The sequence below is a fragment of the Salvia splendens genome, chromosome 6 (assembly GCF_004379255.2).
Source record: "Salvia splendens isolate huo1 chromosome 6, SspV2, whole genome shotgun sequence".
NCBI lineage: Eukaryota > Viridiplantae > Streptophyta > Magnoliopsida > Lamiales > Lamiaceae > Salvia > Salvia splendens.
In genome coordinates this window covers 20216082-20234731 of record NC_056037.1, presented here as the reverse complement: position 1 = coordinate 20234731, position 18650 = coordinate 20216082, and the positions used below count along the sequence as shown (strand labels likewise).

Below are 18650 nucleotides of genomic sequence, written 5' to 3'. Positions count from 1 at the left end.
TTCTCCCATAACAATTTCTACGTTCGAGCATGTTCGAGAAACCTCTATTACCCCTCCCACTGGTGAGGACACCATCATCTTATGTTCAGATTTGTAAGCAGGTAAATTTAAGGTGTCCACACATAATTCAGATATGAATGAATGCGATGCGCCCGTATCAAACAACACAACGATAGGAGTGCCAAGGATTTTGCCCATACCTGCCAGGTTTCCCTTCTCGTGACTCCCATGTTCAGTCTTGGGTTGTTTCTGACTCAAGGCATATGCTCTAGCCTGGGAAGGGAGTCTTGGGCGGTAAGGTTGCTGTTGTCGCGGAGGTTGATCGCGATTTCCCCTTGATTCAATTTGCAGTGCCCTTGGCTGCTGGCGGGATCCTTGAGTGTTCTGTCTCGACCCCATTCCCACATTCTTGCTCGGACACTCTCTAGAGAAGTGGCCGTTTCCCCCACAATTAAAGCACTTGGTGGTGTTCTGAATTCTACACTCTCCAAAATGGTACTTGGAGCACACATTGCATTGGGGTGGCTTGGGTCGGAAGTCCCCTCTCTGGTTGGATAAGTTTTGCCCTCCACTATACTGTGGTCGGTTCTGGGTGGGCTGGTACCTCTTGTTGTCATACGGGGTCCCATTCCCCTCCCACTTCCTCTTCTCTCGAGAGTGGTGTGGTGGAGGTAGTGCCAAAGTAGTGTTTTCCTTCATCCTCTCCTTGGGCATAGCTGCCTCAATATCTAGCGCAAGGGCTAACGCTTCCGCGTAGGGGAGTCTTCCACGACTAGCCAACGACATCCTTATCTCATGCCTTAGTCCCTCACGGAACTTTTCAGCCAGCTTCTCGTCAGTATCGACTTGGTCAGGTGCGTACCGGGTCATGTTGTTGAGCGCACGGTCATATTCGGTCACAGTCATGCGCCCTTGGGTCAAATTGTAGAATTCAGATGCCTTTGCCTTCCGGTAGCTCTTGGGCACGTACTTATTATATATTTCTGTCTTGAAGCCTTCCCAAGTCATCCCCGCTGCTTGATCTCGGGGCATTGTCTTCATCCTGGTATCCCACCAGAAGTCAGCAGACTCGGTTAGTTGGTAGGTCACACAACTCAACCGTTCCCTATCATTGCACCCTAGGATTGCAAAAATGCGCTCCAATGCGCGTATCCATGATTCAGCCTGGGCCGGTTCTCCCATTCCATCAAAGACGGGAGGTTTTTGCTCTAGAAAAAGCTTCACAGTTTCACGGTCAACCGGAGGTGGAGGAGGTGGTGGCGGAGGGATGGGTTGAGTTACACTCTCTTCCATCGTCTGAGGGGTAGGTTCACGGTTGTTACGTCTTATGTTGCGTCTTGGCGGCATTCTGATTCATTATCACACGAGTTATTATCGCATTTATTCAAAATCCAAGAATAGTCATGTGGCATAGTTGAAAAGTGGGGATCAAGGGACAATTGCATCATAAAGAGCTTTTGCAAACGTATCAAATACAATTGCACAGAATGATAACAAGAGAGCAATTGCAAAATAGCATAGCAGAAGGTGATTGTAGCAAAAGGCGATTGCTCAACAGGGTATTAAAAGGTAATTGTTTAATAGTGTAACAAAAGACAATTGTACAATGGAATAGCAAAAGATAATTGCACGATAAGGTAGTAAAGGATATTTGCACAATAGTATAACAAAATACAATTGCATAATGGAATAGCAAGGATAATTTCAAATTATGGCAAAAAGCAATTGTACAATCGAGTAGCAAAAGATAGTTGCGCAATAGTACATCAAAGGTAATTGTGTAATATGATAGAAAATGACAATTATAATATAGTATAGCAAGAGGTCATTGCGTCATAGGCTAGCAAAAGATAATCGCACAAAAGATAATAAAGGATGGTACCAAATATTTACACAATAGGATAGCAAAAGACAAGAATTTCCCATAGAAATATCAAAATGTTGCCTCGAAGAGGTCTTAGTTCCATCATAACGAAAACAGAAGGTAAAACAACGGGAAAGAGAAATGTCAAGGCCAAGCAAAACAATAGAGTATCAAAACATGGGAAAAGTGTAACAAGACATCATTTCTAATTATCCCCATCCTCATCCCCCTCCTCCTCGGTCTCTCCAACACTCTCTTCATTTGGATCCTCCCCCTCCTCGAGTGGTTCCTCATCCTCGTCTTCTCCTTCGACGTTTAAGAGTGGAGGGGTCATCTCGAGCATCCTATCTACCTCTCTGTCGATTCTTAGAGGAGGCGAGACACGCATTCCAAGTCTCCTTCTCTTAGGAGCACGTGAAACATGTGGCTCCTCGTCGTAGCGATACTTCCGCATGCGGGCTTGACCCGGCGGATAGATATGTGGAGGTGGATTACGTGGCGGTCCGTCGAACGCAGCTGTCATGGCCGGAAGTAGCACCTTTATAAGGCCAACCAAATCCCCCCGCGCGGTGTAATCGGGCGGGCTATACCATATGAAAAACTGAGATGCCTGAGCGGTCCACTCATCCCAAGGAGACGGTAAAGTGTGGATGAGCTTTTGGATCCCCTCGTGATGGGTAGCTCCCCCATATGCATAGGCGTTCATCCATTTACTGTAAAACTCAGTGACGTAGGACATGAGGAAGAGCTTCCCGTCCCACTCGTAATCTCGGTAGCGCTCAACCGGGTGGTCCCTTTCGCTGGAGTAGCGATTACGCATCGGAGCATAATACCGTTGGGCCATCTAAAAAAAAAGAAAAAAAAAAAAAAAAAAAAAACTCAGCATCAGCACAAGGATCGAAAGAAATAACAGTGTATGAGGTTTCAAATGATGCTGAGAATATGATGGGTGCGTATATATAAATCTCCAACGATGGAGGTGTGATGGTAGCATCATAATAAGAATGAATGGAATTTAATTTCCGAGGCAAAAAGGTTCATTCGTTTTCGCGTTTCGTTAAATCACGATATGTTCCCACACGTCGCTTGCCTTGCGTTAGGCGTTTCGCACCTCCACATTCGACATCATCTCAAAATTTTCATTCATATATGATTTACAATTATGTATAGTAGCATGCTCAAGTTCTTTCACATAGATATTGTCTCATAAGCAATTGAATAATCACCATCGTAAAATACAAGTTCATATCAAGCCAAGATTCCAAAATGTCATATTAACTTCGATTCCCATATAAATACCTTCATTTTCACAAGAGTAATATTTCCATCGAAATTTACAACATCTGTAGTTCAATTCAAAAACTCACAAAAATATTTTTACCTCTTTCTTCGTGGTTGGGCGGGGACGAGTTGTGGTGTTGAGCTTTCGATGTTTATCATTTAGCCAATTTACACATGAATAGATTTCGACTCAAACAAGACTCTTGGGTCCAGAGCGGAAAGAACTGAGGCTCTGATACCAAACTGTCACGTCCGCCCCTTAGGGTTAATAAAAGCGGACGATCGTGATAAAAAGGGTTTTAAAGGACATTCAAGAAGGCTAGGGTTTTCAATAAAAGTGTGGCCAAAATTTAAGTTAAATAAATAAAGCGACCGAGAGTAATTACGTTTAATAAGTAAAGGACCAAGGGTTTAGCATTTATTCAAAAAGGGTAACGAGTTCGCAAATATTCCAAATAAAACATGTTTTATTTGGAATATTTGCGAACTCGTTACCCTTTTTGAATAAATGCTAAACCCTTGGTCCTTTACTTATTAAACGTAATTACTCTCGGTCGCTTTATTTATTTAACTTAAATTTTGGCCACACTTTTATTGAAAACCCTAGCCTTCTTGAATGTCCTTTAAAACCCTTTTTATCACGATCGTCCGCTTTTATTAACCCTAAGGGGCGGACGTGACAATATTCCTTTTACAAACTTTATTTTCCTCAAAAACGTATTTGAAACATAAATCACTTTTCTGTTAAGGTCGAGCATCAATTCACATCACATCAACAAGTCGAGCATTTCACTACCACTTAAAAAGCTACACAGCGCAACACTTGACAATCACTTTCACTTTAAGCACATAAATCACATAATCATGTAATAATCGCAATCAAAGGCATTTCGTCACATAAAATGATGCTCAAACCAATATATCAAATCGAAAGCTCTTAAAAATACTTTAGTTCGAAAGCCCACAAAATACTTAGTTAGAAAGCCCACCTCGAGTGCTTAATCCGAAAACACTTTCTTTCCCTTGCGATCACGATTCACTTGCGATGTTTCACCTTTAAAAATTTACATAGCACATATATCAACATATTTTCCAATCACATAAATCACATCATAACATACATCTTTGCATATCCTATCACTTCATCACATATATAATTTCATTTGAAAACTGGCAGCACTGCGCAACGATTTTATAAAAATCATTTAAAAATCATCCGACTTCCGTTGGGGCTAAAACTTTACCACAATACAGAAGACTCATCAAAGGACTTCCAGTTAAAATTTCATGTCCAAATACCCCTTTTAGGTCAGTCAAAACAACCACGTAACCTACTGGTCGAGAAAACATTTTCGGCAGAGTTGCGCAGTTAACTTCAAAAATTCACCAAAAATTCATCTTTAATCCAAAAGGGTTGAAATTTACACACAACATAGAAGACATCATGAAGTTTACTCAAGAAAAAGAATTGGTCAAATCGGAGTTCATTTGGTCGGTCAAAAACGTGTCGGAACTTACTGTTCGGAATTCGTCGAGCAGACGAGCGGTGCCATCGCTGTTCGGCCCGTTGCTGCACGTTGTTGCTGTTGTTGGCTGCTGCACAGAGCCGGGAGACGCTGCTGTACGAACGTTGCTGCTCCGCCGTCGCTCCCTTTCCTCTTTCGACCACCATCACTCATCTCTCTATCAATTCGTTTTGTTCCATCACTGTAAACTCTGCAACTCACGGTCCAGATCGGTCGTCGTCGGCTACTGCCCGTTGGTCAGCCTGTTCGCCGCCGACGTCGCCGCTGCTGACTCCGATTCGTCACCCGTGTCCACCACAGACGCTCGGCGCTGCTGCGTCGTCGCTGCTGTGCAGTCGAAGGTCTCGCAGCGTCGCCGTCATTCGCAATTAGCCACTGCATTGTCTGTTTGCTGTTCGGACAGCCATCGTTCCTCACCGATTCAACCTCGAAACGACACGGCAGCCCCTGAAACATCTCCGAACAGCCCCGAACCAACTCCGAACCGCCCCGAAAGATAAGTTCTCCTTCAAAAATATGTTCTTTCGTTTCAGTTTTCAAAACGCAGCAAGGGGGCCACTGTTCGTCGCCACTGCTGGATCGTTGCCGCTGAACTGACGTTGCTGCGTTCGATTGAACCGGAGCCCTCACGCTTCTAACGTCGCCATTTCTCTTCCTCATCGCCGCTGCCTCACTCTTCTTCTCCCCTCATCTCTCGGTTTCTTCTCCTCTCTCTCTTTGTTCTTGTTGTAAAGTATAAAGTGAGAAGAGAAGTGAAAGGGTGGATGTTTAAATGGGGTGTCTTTTGGTTGTAGGATTAATTGAGGGAGTTGGAAGGTGGAAGATGAAGGGTGGAAGGTGTCGTGGGGTTGAGGAAAGGATGCATGTATAGAAATCATTAATCTCTAATTGGGCTTCAAAGTGTGGTTTCCAAATAAAATGAATTGGGCTTGGAAACTTAAAGTTCTTTGATGAAATTGGGCCCAACATGTAAATTGTAGAGTTTGGCTAAGTTGGTTAAAGAATAAGAAAATTTGGATGACCCAACACTCTTAAAATTAATAGCCCAAAGCCAAATTGTAAAATTATTCTCTCGACAAAAGAAACAAGGTCGAAAAAATTTTCAAGTGTACAAACGACGGTCCTTTCAAGAACACAATAAAAAGAGTAGAAAAAGTCGGGGTGTTACAATCTACCCACCTTAACAAAAATTTCGTCCCGAAATTTACTTACGTCCTTCGAGTATAGAATTTTTCCATCGTCTTGTCTTCCAAGCAGCTTCCTCATGTCGTTTAATTGTAGTTCAAAGTCACATCGCTGCCACTCCTAACAATTTATGCGAGATTAGACTATATTAACTTAACTCGCGCACTGCGCGTCATCCCTCCTTGTCTTACACCCTCTTTTGCGTTTGAACTTCATTTCGTCTTCGCTATCTTCCACTACTTGAAATCTACCTCGTATTCTTTTTGTTCTTGTCGTTCAGGGAAAACGTAGGAAATCGTGAAATAGTTCGCACATCAAGCTTGCTCCAACATTTCGCGTCATTCCAAGAATAAAAAGTTTCATGGTTCACCGACCTCCATTCGCACTCTCGATCTCCTTGCCTCGTCATCTCATCACGCCCCTTGGAATTCGCTATTTTCTAGGCCTCATTCGTTCCATCGATAAGTATATTGCCTTAAAAGAAAACATAGTTCGCGCGTATAACTAGCCTACATCTAAGGCCTTTGAAGTCTACATCTCATAACATTATCAATCATACTCCATTCATTATCACGTCCAACATCAATTGCATAAACATTTCTCATTTCACAACATTTTACCATCTCATAGATCAACAAATATCACATATCCAGTCATTCATACTTCAAATAACAAGTACAATACACAACATTTCACTTCCCAAAACAGAACGCTTTCACATTTCACATCTACTTTCAAATCAAAACATTTTCTTCAAAACTCACACTTTTCTCAAAAATTCAACATCTCACTTTCAACTTTGAAGTACAAGCTTTGACTCAAAAATCAAAACATACTTGAACATCAACTTTCATCTTTTCATGTAAAAACAAACAATCCATCGTTCCTCATCAAAACTTCATCATCTTTCTTTCTCAAAACACTCTCATAAAACATCTTACCTTTTTCTCGGTTGAGTGTGACGAGTCGGGATGTTGAGCCTTCAATTCACAACCTCATAGTCTAGCGAAACGAGTCTAGACTAGATTGAATAAGAGACTCTCGGTCCAGAGCGGAAGGAAAAATTGCTCTGATACCATTCTGTCACGACCGCACTTCCTAAGGATAGAAAGCACGGTGGATCGCGACTAGTGGGGGAATTAAGAAGCGGGGAAGAAAGGGGAAAACAATCAAAGGGGTACGAAATGTAGATCAAAAGACGAACTTCATTAACAAATCATAGTCTTAAATCATGAAGCAACATAGTTCGAATAAAAAATAGTCCAACGGATTAAAGAAAACATCAGAGTTCTAAAACTTGACATAGCGGAAGCATTTGAGAGTTAGCTACTACTATGTATGAAGACACAATAGCAACCAGATCATTTATTGAATACTGTCTCTGTCCAATGCTCAACATCCTCCGTCCTCCGTCCACGCTCAACCTGCACATAGGGAAAACATATGCAGGGGCTGAGTACTTGATGCACTCAGTGAACTCATGCCCGAAATACATTTCATCAATTAAGTTATGTCAAGCCATCGTTGAGTGAAACTCGGGTTTTACTTTAAAAGGCCGAGAAACACTAAAATCATTTCCTCATCATTTCAAAAACAACCATTTCTCCTTGATTTATTTAAGAAAATGCCATATCTGTTCTTTAGGGTGCCGTGTAAGGGGCCACTTTCCACGAGCACGAAAACCGGCCAACCCGTTCGATGACTCACAGTCCTCATCGTGTACACTAGCCCGAGCAGGGACGCACCCTTGCTAGGACCCGAATTCGATTAAACTCATAGTAGGGACTCACTCCCCACTAAGCAATCATCAACATCAACATCAATCTCATCAACATCCTGTGAACGAGGATGTGGCCGCAAACTCGTTCACTAGACCGGCCGACCCAAAAGACGGCTCACGATCCCCATTGGTGTACACTAGCCTGAGTAGGGACTCACTCCCTAGTCAGACCCGAATTCGATTTCAATAGGTCTAGTAGGGACAACTCCCTTGCTAAACAAACAGATAGGCATTTCTCAAAACAAAACATGGCATGATATTCCTTTTACAAACTTTATTTTCCTCAAAAACGTATTTGAAACATAAATCACTTTTCTGTTAAGGTCGAGCATCAATTCACATCACATCAACAAGTCGAGCATTTCACTACCACTTAAAAAGCTACACAGCGCAACACTTGACAATCACTTTCACTTTAAGCACATAAATCACATAATCATGTAATAATCGCAATCAAAGGCATTTCGTCACATAAAATGATGCTCAAACCAATATATCAAATCGAATGCTCTTAAAAATACTTTAGTTCGAAAGCCCACAAAATACTTAGTTAGAAAGCCCACTTCGAGTGCTTAATCCGAAAACACTTTCTTTCCCTTGCGATCACGATTCACTTGCGATGTTTCACCTTTAAAAATTTACATAGCACATATATCAACATATTTTCCAATCACATAAATCACATCATAACATACATCTTTGCATATCCTATCACTTCATCACATATATAATTTCATTTGAAAACTGGCAGCACTGCGCAACGATTTTATAAAAATCATTTAAAAATCATCCGACTTCCGTTGGGGCTAAAACTTTACCACAATACAGAAGACTCATCAAAGGACTTCCAGTTAAAATTTCATGTCCAAATACCCCTTTTAGGTCAGTCAAAACAACCACGTAACCTACTGGTCGAGAAAACATTTTCGGCAGAGTTGCGCAGTTAACTTCAAAAATTCACCAAAAATTCATCTTTAATCCAAAAGGGTTGAAATTTACACACAACATAGAAGACATCATGAAGTTTACTCAGGAAAAAGAATTGGTCAAATCGGAGTTCATTTGGTCGGTCAAAAACGTGTCGGAACTTACTGTTCGGAATTCGTCGAGCAGATGAGCGGTGCCATCGCTGTTCGGCCCGTTGCTGCACGTTGTTGCTGTTGTTGGCTGCTGCACAGAGCCGGGAGACGCTGCTGTACGAACGTTGCTGCTCCGCCGTCGCTCCCTTTCCTCTTTCGACCACCATCACTCATCTCTCTATCAATTCGTTTTGTTCCATCACTGTAAACTCTGCAACTCACGGTCCAGATCGGTCGTCGTCGGCTACTGCCCGTTGGTCAGCCTGTTCGCCGCCGACGTCGCCGCTGCTGACTCCGATTCGTCACCCGTGTCCACCACAGACGCTCGGCGCTGCTGCGTCGTCGCTGCTGTGCAGTCGAAGGTCTCGCAGCGTCGCCGTCATTCGCAATTAGCCACTGCATTGTCTGTTTGCTGTTCGGACAGCCATCGTTCCTCACCGATTCAACCTCGAAACGACACGGCAGCCCCTGAAACATCTCCGAACAGCCCCGAACCAACTCCGAACCGCCCCGAAAGATAAGTTCTCCTTCAAAAATATGTTCTTTCGTTTCAGTTTTCAAAACGCAGCAAGGGGGCCACTGTTCGTCGCCACTGCTGGATCGTTGCCGCTGAACTGACGTTGCTGCGTTCGATTGAACCGGAGCCCTCACGCTTCTAACGTCGCCATTTCTCTTCCTCATCGCCGCTGCCTCACTCTTCTTCTCCCCTCATCTCTCGGTTTCTTCTCCTCTCTCTCTTTGTTCTTGTTGTAAAGTATAAAGTGAGAAGAGAAGTGAAAGGGTGGATGTTTAAATGGGGTGTCTTTTGGTTGTAGGATTAATTGAGGGAGTTGGAAGGTGGAAGATGAAGGGTGGAAGGTGTCGTGGGGTTGAGGAAAGGATGCATGTATAGAAATCATTAATCTCTAATTGGGCTTCAAAGTGTGGTTTCCAAATAAAATGAATTGGGCTTGGAAACTTAAAGTTCTTTGATGAAATTGGGCCCAACATGTAAATTGTAGAGTTTGGCTAAGTTGGTTAAAGAATAAGAAAATTTGGATGATCCAACACTCTTAAAATTAATAGCCCAAAGCCAAATTGTAAAATTATTCTCTCGACAAAAGAAACAAGGTCGAAAAAATTTTCAAGTGTACAAACGACGGTCCTTTCAAGAATACAATAAAAAGAGTAGAAAAAGTCGGGGTGTTACATAGCTTGTGGGACTATGTCCCACCAATTGTAAGCATCACCTTAAAGAAGAGAAACCGCATAAACAAAACATTCTTCTAGAATACAACCCATCTGATTAAACACATGTTCTATCCTCTTCAGCCATATCTCAGCCTCCGCCGGATCAGTGGTCCCGTAAAAGTCAATAGCTCCCATTTTTTTAAGTTCTTTAAAGTTTCTACATTTTTGTCTCATCATTGGCCCTTGTACTTCTTGTTCAGCCATCTTATGTACTTGTTGATTATCCCCGGATGATGCAACAAGTATATGAGATGCTTGTACAACTAATGAACGATGCAGGGCGGCTGACCCTTCTCTCTTTGGTGATACATGTTCATGAATATCCATGTTCCTGATAATTCAAATGCAATGCAACTTATAACCAATATGTATCATATGATATGTGAAAGAGCAGGTTTGTGTCAGGTGTCGTGTCGAGCACAGGATGTATCCTACTGATCAGGATGGAACCCCAACTATGCCTGAACCTGGTATCAATAATTCCTCAACCCACTTCTACTGACTAGTATAGTGGACGTAAGGGTCGAATCCTACAGAGATGAATGCGCTTTGGGAATTGTGGTGAAATTCTGGAAAGGTTTGGTTAGCAACCACGCTTTGGGTTGAGACTTTATCTAGGCTGGAATTTAAGATGTTACTCTACTGACTAGGAGGCGGGGAGAAAAATGAGTGGGGAGCATAGGGTTCAGGAAATATATGGAAAGTACGAGTTTACTATAAAAGGCTAAACGGAATATTAGAGGAAAAGAGGTAGTTAGGTGACTAGGCCTACAGATCTGAAAAGTGACAGCTGAAAAGTAAACAAAAGTAAAGGACAAAAGCAAAAGTAGCTAAAAAGTAAAAGTGGTCCCAAATTTGGATGTGGACATTGTCTTCTACAACAAGTATGAACACAAATCAAACAACTCAGATTCCACGAACGAGAAATGCAGAATAACAACTTCACAAGAACAGATCTAATAATTTAAACTCCAAATCAAAAGATTAAACTAACGAAACTGAAATTACGCTTACTGGGTGACATGGAAGGTGGCAGAAATCACGTAAACTAGGCTTTCACACTTAACCATTTCAGATCTAAAATCTAACAGCTATCTAGACTTGCAAACTCAGGCAGATTAACTACAAAAATGAAAACATGCGATTCAAATCTGGAAATTACCGTAACTACTGGATTTAAGCTATCGAGGCAGAAAAGAACGAGATCAAACAAGAACCGATGCACAAAAATAACTTCATATCGTAGAAACGTTTGGATCACAACTAAGACTGCAAAGTAAGCAAATATTGAAAGTCCAACAAACCCAACGTAAGAAAACAAAGTGCGATTAACTAAGAAAGCAAATAAAGATTGTTTGCCACTCCGGGCGATGTAACTGTTAACACTACGAAACACGCTGACTGGAACGAAAAATGTGGAACTACAGAGAACTGATGAGCTTCAGGTGACCATGGCTGTGGGCGAGGAACGAGAATATGAAGGATAATGCTGAAGGATTGATCTACCGAAGAGAGATTGCTAACTAAGTGTAGGAGTGGATGAACTAATTGATCCTTTTTCTCTCTCCAAGTGGCTTCCTTTTATAGGGAGGCCTTCTTTGATTTTTAGGGTAGACTTCACACATGAAATAACTCTTTTGCCCCCTTGCTTGCTGCTCATCTTCCCAGCTCTCCTTCTTCTCCATCTCGAGCCTTTTTAGCATGCATACTGGTTAGGATAGCAACATCCTGACGCCCTTCTCACGTGAATTCTCCTAACATTCCCATACTGGCTAGAACACTTCCCTGCACACTTTAGCAACTGTTTTGCAGATATATTCCAATTATGCACATTATACTGACCAGTAACCAAGGCCTAGAATACGACTTATCAAACTGCTCACACTTACAACAAAAGAAGTAAGTCGAATTCTAGCTTGGTTACTCCCCTGACCGACTCTATCCTAACCTAGACCCTAAACTATGGCGCAAAGAAAAACACATAAGCACGGACACATACACATAAACAGAACTAAAGACACTTAAACACATTAACACAACTCAATTGGGCTATATTTTCAACCATCTCTCCCGTTGGGATCAGGTGCAATCCGGCCTTAAACAGCCTTGAATTTCTGCCGCCCCCTCTTGTCAAAATCACCCACACTCTCGGCTTAACACTGGATTCTCTCAGTCGCTCACTCCTCACTGGGGATGTTAGGACTGTATTCTCTCATAGCGCTGAACCACATATGCTTCGGACTTAGATCTCACGTGCGGCTACTGAAGGTCTTTTAGGCTTGTAACGGGGCTATTGGGCTATAGTGTTTGGGGTGGTTGTTCTTAAGGCTCTAAGGTTCAAAAACCATTACTTTATTCTGATGCGGGGAACTGTGTGCGGTCAGGCTTTCGGCTGCCACTTCTGCTTGGCTGGACTTTTTCCGAAGTTGCTTCCCAACTGGTCAGTAGCATCTTGTGGCTTCGCCACCCTTATTCCTTCTCATTCTTTTTGTGGTCAAGTATTTTCGACCATTTTCTTCGCATCTTCTCATTTTCTTCTGTGGCTTCGCCACCTTTATTCCTTCTTATCTTTTTGGGGCCTGGAATCTCTTCTTGGTCATTTTCTCCTTGCCTCTCTATTTCTTCCAGTTGGTTTTCTTCTTGTATTTCCTGCTGGCCAGTTGCCTTCTTGCCTTATGCCTCGCACACACACAGTCCCAGTGGCTAGGGTTATATCTGGGTATATATGGCTAGAAAGTGGGGTTCTAAGGGTTGGAAAATATTATATATATATATATATATATATATATATATATATATATATTCTATTTTTTGGGGGGGGGGTTCTTACTGCCTTCAGTGTTACTACACGCGGTCACTTTACCCTAGGCACCTTGTGGCAGCCACTCTTTTCTTTTCTGAATTAGTGGAAAGTGGTTCCACTTTAGGCTTTTAACTCAAATTTTAAGAGGACTTTTGTGTTTTGGCTCTAAGTGTGGGCTTTGCTCTCATACTCGCGTCATCTATACTGACTAGGAGATACTAAGGGGGGGTAGTTTCCATTTTCCAGCATGTCCTATCTCCCTCAATTCCCCTCACTGTCAGTTCGAGACAGTTGAGTTTTAAGCCCAATCAAATAAAAACTAGACCTAGACACTACACAAACACTTAAACACAGACTACACATATACACATATGTTATACTGGCCATTGCATCCCCCCTCCCACTTCACAAGTGTCTGCCCTCAGATAAGGCTGTGAAGTGGAAAAGGTAATAGCTAGTATGACTAACACACAGACATACCAAACAAGAAAACACATGTTGTTTCTAAAAACTTCTCACACTTAGACTATATAATAGGCTAAGTGGGAGAGTTTAAAACCTAACAGAACCCGACAAACACAAACACATATATACATAAACTCCTCACACTTAGGCTACGCAGTAGGCTATGTGTGAGGTACACGTACACGGAAAGAAAACAACATAAACACAAACACATGCGCCAAAAATAGCAAACCATTTACTTCTCACACTTAGACTATTGTATAGGCTAAGTGTTATGAAAGGGGTTTGCTCACATACTACACAGATTATACTACCTGGAAACACAGCAAAACACAATTAAAATACAAAAAACTAAAAACTGAAAATAAAAAGAAAACTAACTGGTCAGTATGGTTGGTCACTTGTTCCTCCTGCTCCTTCGCGGGGCAGGTTGTGGTGCAGGTGGTTCTTTCGGTTGTTCCTCCTCATTCTCGGACTGCTTGTTCCCAGATTCTGCCGACTCTTCGGCATCTCCTTCCTCTTGTTTCTCTTCTTCTGTCTCGGTCCCCATGGGTGCATCATCCTGGCCTCCATGGCCGCTTGTTCCAGCTTCTCGTACTAACTTCCCGGTTCCCAACTCTTTCAGAATTCCTTCCATCACGTTAGTCAGGTGAGCCAATTCCGCCCTAGCTTGTCGATTCTCTTCCGCCAACTCTTCCACTGCTTTCTCTAGCCTTTCCTGTCTCTTCTCCTGATCTTGTGTCCCCGGATGTGTTGCAGATCTCCCCGTCGGTATAGCTTCTTCTCCCATTGCATAGAAACGCGGTATCCCCTGCCTCATGTACACAGTGTTCGTTCGGACAAAGAACAGTGTATCAAACAGACCAGGAGGATCCACCATGATCTGGTCGGATAAGTCTTCGGCTTCCGTGATGATGATGTTGTTTCTGACGAACACTCCCAAGATATGGCAAAGAGTGAGGTTTCTCGCTGGGTGGGTGGCAATTAGATGGCATTGGTACGCTGTCCAGAATCCTAGATGTAATTTCCTTTCGCGCTTCGCGCACCACAGAAGATATAACTCTGTCATTGATGTTCTTACCGCGGAGTTCGACTGCCCCAACAAATTGAAGTCCAAGTGAAGCTGACTAGGCGTAGGATTGGGTTATTGAAATGGATTGAGCGAGAGAGAGTGGATGCAAATTCCCCAGAGGCTGGGTGAGTTAACTCCTCCTATGCCTCTTGGGGCTCGAAGTCTACGTGTCTACGGGGAATTCCCCGTTCCCTGCTCCGCCACTCCGATCCTATCGCCTCCTCCAGACTACACATCCCCAAACGTACTGTCCATTCAATCAGATTCATGCTTATCTCCCCTCCAAACAACCGAAAGCTAATAAAAACCTCATCCAAATCTGTTGTGACCCTAAATCGGAATGTGGTAAAGAACTCCTTTGCTAACCTAACACTGATGTTCGGATTCCCATTCTCCAACAACCATTCGAATCCTAACGCATGCAAATAAGAGAGAAACTGCTCGCGGGCACCCAACTCATCTAAAGAAGGAATATGAAGTACCTTTCCGCTCTTCACTTGCTTACTCCCTTCATCCTTGCTATCGAAAACTTTTTGTAGCTCCTTCGAGTCGAATAGCTTCATCTCCTCCACCAGATCATCAGTAAGGTCCACTGTCTAGCGCCGGTACCTCAGTCTCTCTACCGGGGGATGTACTAGCTCCCGATGATCGTGCGGAAGCTGTTGCTCACTGCACTCCTTATTTTCCAAGGAAATATCGCTGTCCGATTCTGACTCTTCACTGACAGCGTATTCGCTATCACTTTGTTCCCTCCGGTGTTCCTGGGCTCGCTGAACTGACTCAGTAATGACTATGCCAGTGTTCATTGTACGTGGCTTCTTGTTGCTGGGCTTCTTCTTCATAGGGGCCTTCCCCTTCCGTTTTCTCTCTTCACGGTATCTAGCTCATTCTCTATCATCCCCGTCTTTCTCTTCTTCGGGTTCCTTCTCAGCTTGTGTTGAAAATTGATCCTGGGCAATAGGACTGGTCTCCTTGTGGCCTACTGACCTGGATGCGAGGTCCAGACCCTCGGCCATCCCGTCAGCCTCTTCACCTTGGCCACTCGGTGTTGGAGAGACCGCTTCGTTTTCCCTTGCAGTATCCCCTAAGTCAGTAGTAGGTAAAAACTCCTCCCCAGGTTTTGTGGGAGTAGCCCTTTCCTCATCACTCAAGATCTCCGCCGGATCTGCCTCTGTGTTTACCTTTGCTTTACTGGAAGCCCACTTCCCTAAGCATCTTTGCGACACCCTCTCGGCTTCAGCTGTTCTACCTTAGGGTCACCCTTCAACACCAACTTCCTCTTGACTGCCTTCGGTTTAGTCACCGGAGTTGCTACTGTTTTTGGTACCTCCGCTCTTGCTTCTGTTTCTTCTGCTTCCACATGCACATCACTCTTCCCCGCCTCTGTCTGGGGGTTCACTGACTCTGGCTCTTTCTCTCCTGCCCTGCCTTCTTCATCTTCTCCTACTGCCCTAGAAGTGAGGTTCAGATCCTCAACCATCGTGGCAGTATCATCTTCCCTCTGGTTTACTCCATCCAAAATCGCCTGGAATTTGTCATCCGTCATTAGGCCTTGTTTCTTGGCCGTCTCATTTAAATCTATCTCTTCCCTCGCCGTTCCTTGAGAAACGGTCCCCACCGCCGGCATTTTCTCTGGTTCATCGTCTCCCTGTAGGCTCCCATGTTCCCTGCTTTTCCTCGCTTCACGTTCATCTGAGTCGGAATCGTAATGGGCGGATATGGGGTCAACCTCCATCGAATCACTTTGTTGTGGAGTTTGGGAGGGTTCCGAAGATTCTGGCGGTACGGTTACCGATGGAGATTTTCTTTTTAGTGGAATTTCGATGGAAATCGGAATAGAAACAGTAGGTTGTACCGTGGATTGCACATTCGGTTCAGATGGGGCTCCATTGGTCGTCCCCTGCTCCCCCATTTGACTTAAACCGGCCAACGCCGCTGTCCAGTCCCGATTAGGGTCTTGTAGTCGCAGAAACTCCGCCATGGGGTCTAAAGAAATCATCGTCGGCGCCTGAGGAATTGGGGCCGGAGATGGCAGGTTCGGAGGTCGCGCTTCCACGGGCGGTTGCGCTTCTGGGGTTTCTTCCCTGCGGTGAGCAGTAGATTTCTCGCGCTTTACTTTCTTCGCCCAGGATTTCTTTCCCATGGTTTAGATCGGTGATTTTCGATGGAAATGGGGTGTTGGTTTTTTTTTCATTTTTTTTTTGTGGAAGGTCGGAAGATTTTGCAGAGAGAAAATTTAGGCGAGGGTTTGTAAAGTGAAAATGGGACGGATGATTTGATAATGGGGTAGGAATAAGGGTAGTTGGGATTTGTAATCGGTGATAGGCGGTTCTAGGATGGCTTTGGTTAGTGTGAGGGACGATTTAGCTAGCGGTCTCCTGATTGGATGTCGCCCGTCATTTGATAGAGGGAAAACATGAGACTATGACTCTGTGTGTGCGTGTCAACTGGCCAGGAGGGTACCTAGACCTAGCTGTGTCATTGGGTCTGTGTCTATCTTCCCTATCAACAAAAAAATACCTCAACCCACTTCTACTGGCTAGTATAGTGGAGTAAGGGTCGAATCCCACAGAGATGGATGTAGGCGAGATTAGGGGTGAGCAAAAAAACCGAAAACCGAATATCCGAACAGAACCAAACCGAAATTTTGAAATTCAGTTCGGTTTTTTCAGTTTTTCGGTTCGGTTAGGTTTTAAAAATATAAAAATTTCAGTTTTTCGGTTCGGTTCGGTTCGGTTCGGGCGAAGAAAAAAACCGAAAAACTGAAAAACCGAATTATATATATTCTATTAATTTAATATATTATATTATATATAATATATATATTCTTTTAATATATTCTACTATATAATATATATTATATGTATTATTAATTTTATATTATATATAAATATTCTATTAGTATATATAAAATAAAATAAAATACACATATATAAATATATATTTATATTATATTTATTTTTTAGGTTTTTCGGTTTTTTTTTCGGGTTTTTTCGGTTTTGTTTAGATTTTTCGGTTTTTTAAGTTCGGTTTTCGGTTTTTTGGTTTTTCGGGTTCGGTTCGGTTTGGATTTTGAACTAAATTCGGTTTTTCGATTTTGGTTCGATTTTAGCAAAAAACCGAACCGAAACCTGAATGACAATCTGGGAGCGGTTGGTTAGCTACCACGCTTTTTTGGGGTTGAGTTTTACCTAGTCGGAAAATGAAATGGAACCTATACCCCTCCTGACCAGTAGGTCAGGGTGGGCTCTAAATGCTGCGTGCTAAAAGAAATTAAAGTGCGTGTGTAAATTAGGGTACGAGTGTGCATGTGAGAAGCTACTAGACGAAACTTACTAAAAATGGCTAGACAAAAGGTAAAGAGAATCAAAGGACATGCTGACAGACTGTCTCCTGGGTGTGCAGAAAAGCTGAAAAAGTGCAATTACAAAAGCAAAAAGCAACAAAAGCAACACAAGTGGTCCCATTCTTTGATTATAACATTATCTTCTTCACCAAGCTAAACAAACAAGATCTAACAAACTCCATTGATGAATGATCAAGCTTGAAAATTCGTAAATGCAATATTTAACTTGAAATCGAGAACGAAAGCTAAGAAAACTGAGATCTACGCAAACTGGTCAGCGGGACAATGTGACAGAAGCAAGTAGAAACGATTCCCATGCATTTTTTTGAGGAACTTAACCCGATTAAAACTTGTAAACACTCCAAGAAAACCTAGATCTAACTAAGCAAAGCAGATTCAAGCACTTAAACAACAGAAATCAACGTAAAACTACCAGATCTAGCTACTAGGCAGAAAGAAATAATAAGCAAGCTGAGATTTTCTAACGATAAATTTCCTTGTCTCATCCCGTGTGCTTGTCGGTGGAGGTCTGAGATTTGGAATGGATCGGCGTCGCTTCCGTACGTAACAGCCAAGTTTTCCCAGAGATCTTGGGCTGTTTCGTATTGGGAAACCTCGTTTACGAGGCTGGCGTCGATGTTGTTGATGATCCAGTTGAAGCAGCAATGATCTCTCTGTATCTACCTTAAGTAGGTCGGGTCGGTTGGTGAAGGGGGGTCTGACACTCTAGAAATGTGAGACATCAAACCCTTCCCCCCGATCGCCCTCTGCATCAATTTCGTCCATAGGGAGTTTTCCCCGTTAAGCTTGGTTTGTATGTGTACATCTCCCAACGACTCTGGTTGGGGTTCAGTTTGAAACGGCTGTTTTGGAAATTTTTGAGACATACTTAGTCTCATAAATTCAGCAAATTGTTCTGCAGAAAGGGTGATTGGTTGGCTGGTAAGTTGGGAGTTATTGGATTTGGATTCTGACATCCTGTATGTTGGTTGCTTTTGCAGGGTTCAAAAGGTCGGGAA

At 43.0% G+C, this 18650-nt stretch overlaps 1 protein-coding gene across 1 annotated transcript; it reads right to left on the bottom strand.

Moving 5' to 3' along the window:
• Positions 1 to 254: 254 nt before the first annotated feature.
• LOC121808946 lies at positions 255 to 1293 on the bottom strand. The gene is made up of 3 exons (XM_042209501.1): positions 1100 to 1293; positions 746 to 1042; positions 255 to 471 (listed from the first exon to the last, which is right to left on the bottom strand). The coding sequence occupies exons 1-3, from the start codon at positions 1291 to 1293 to the stop codon at positions 255 to 257; spliced, it is 708 nt and encodes a 235-aa protein (XP_042065435.1).
• Between the last annotated feature and the right edge of the window lie 17357 nt (positions 1294 to 18650).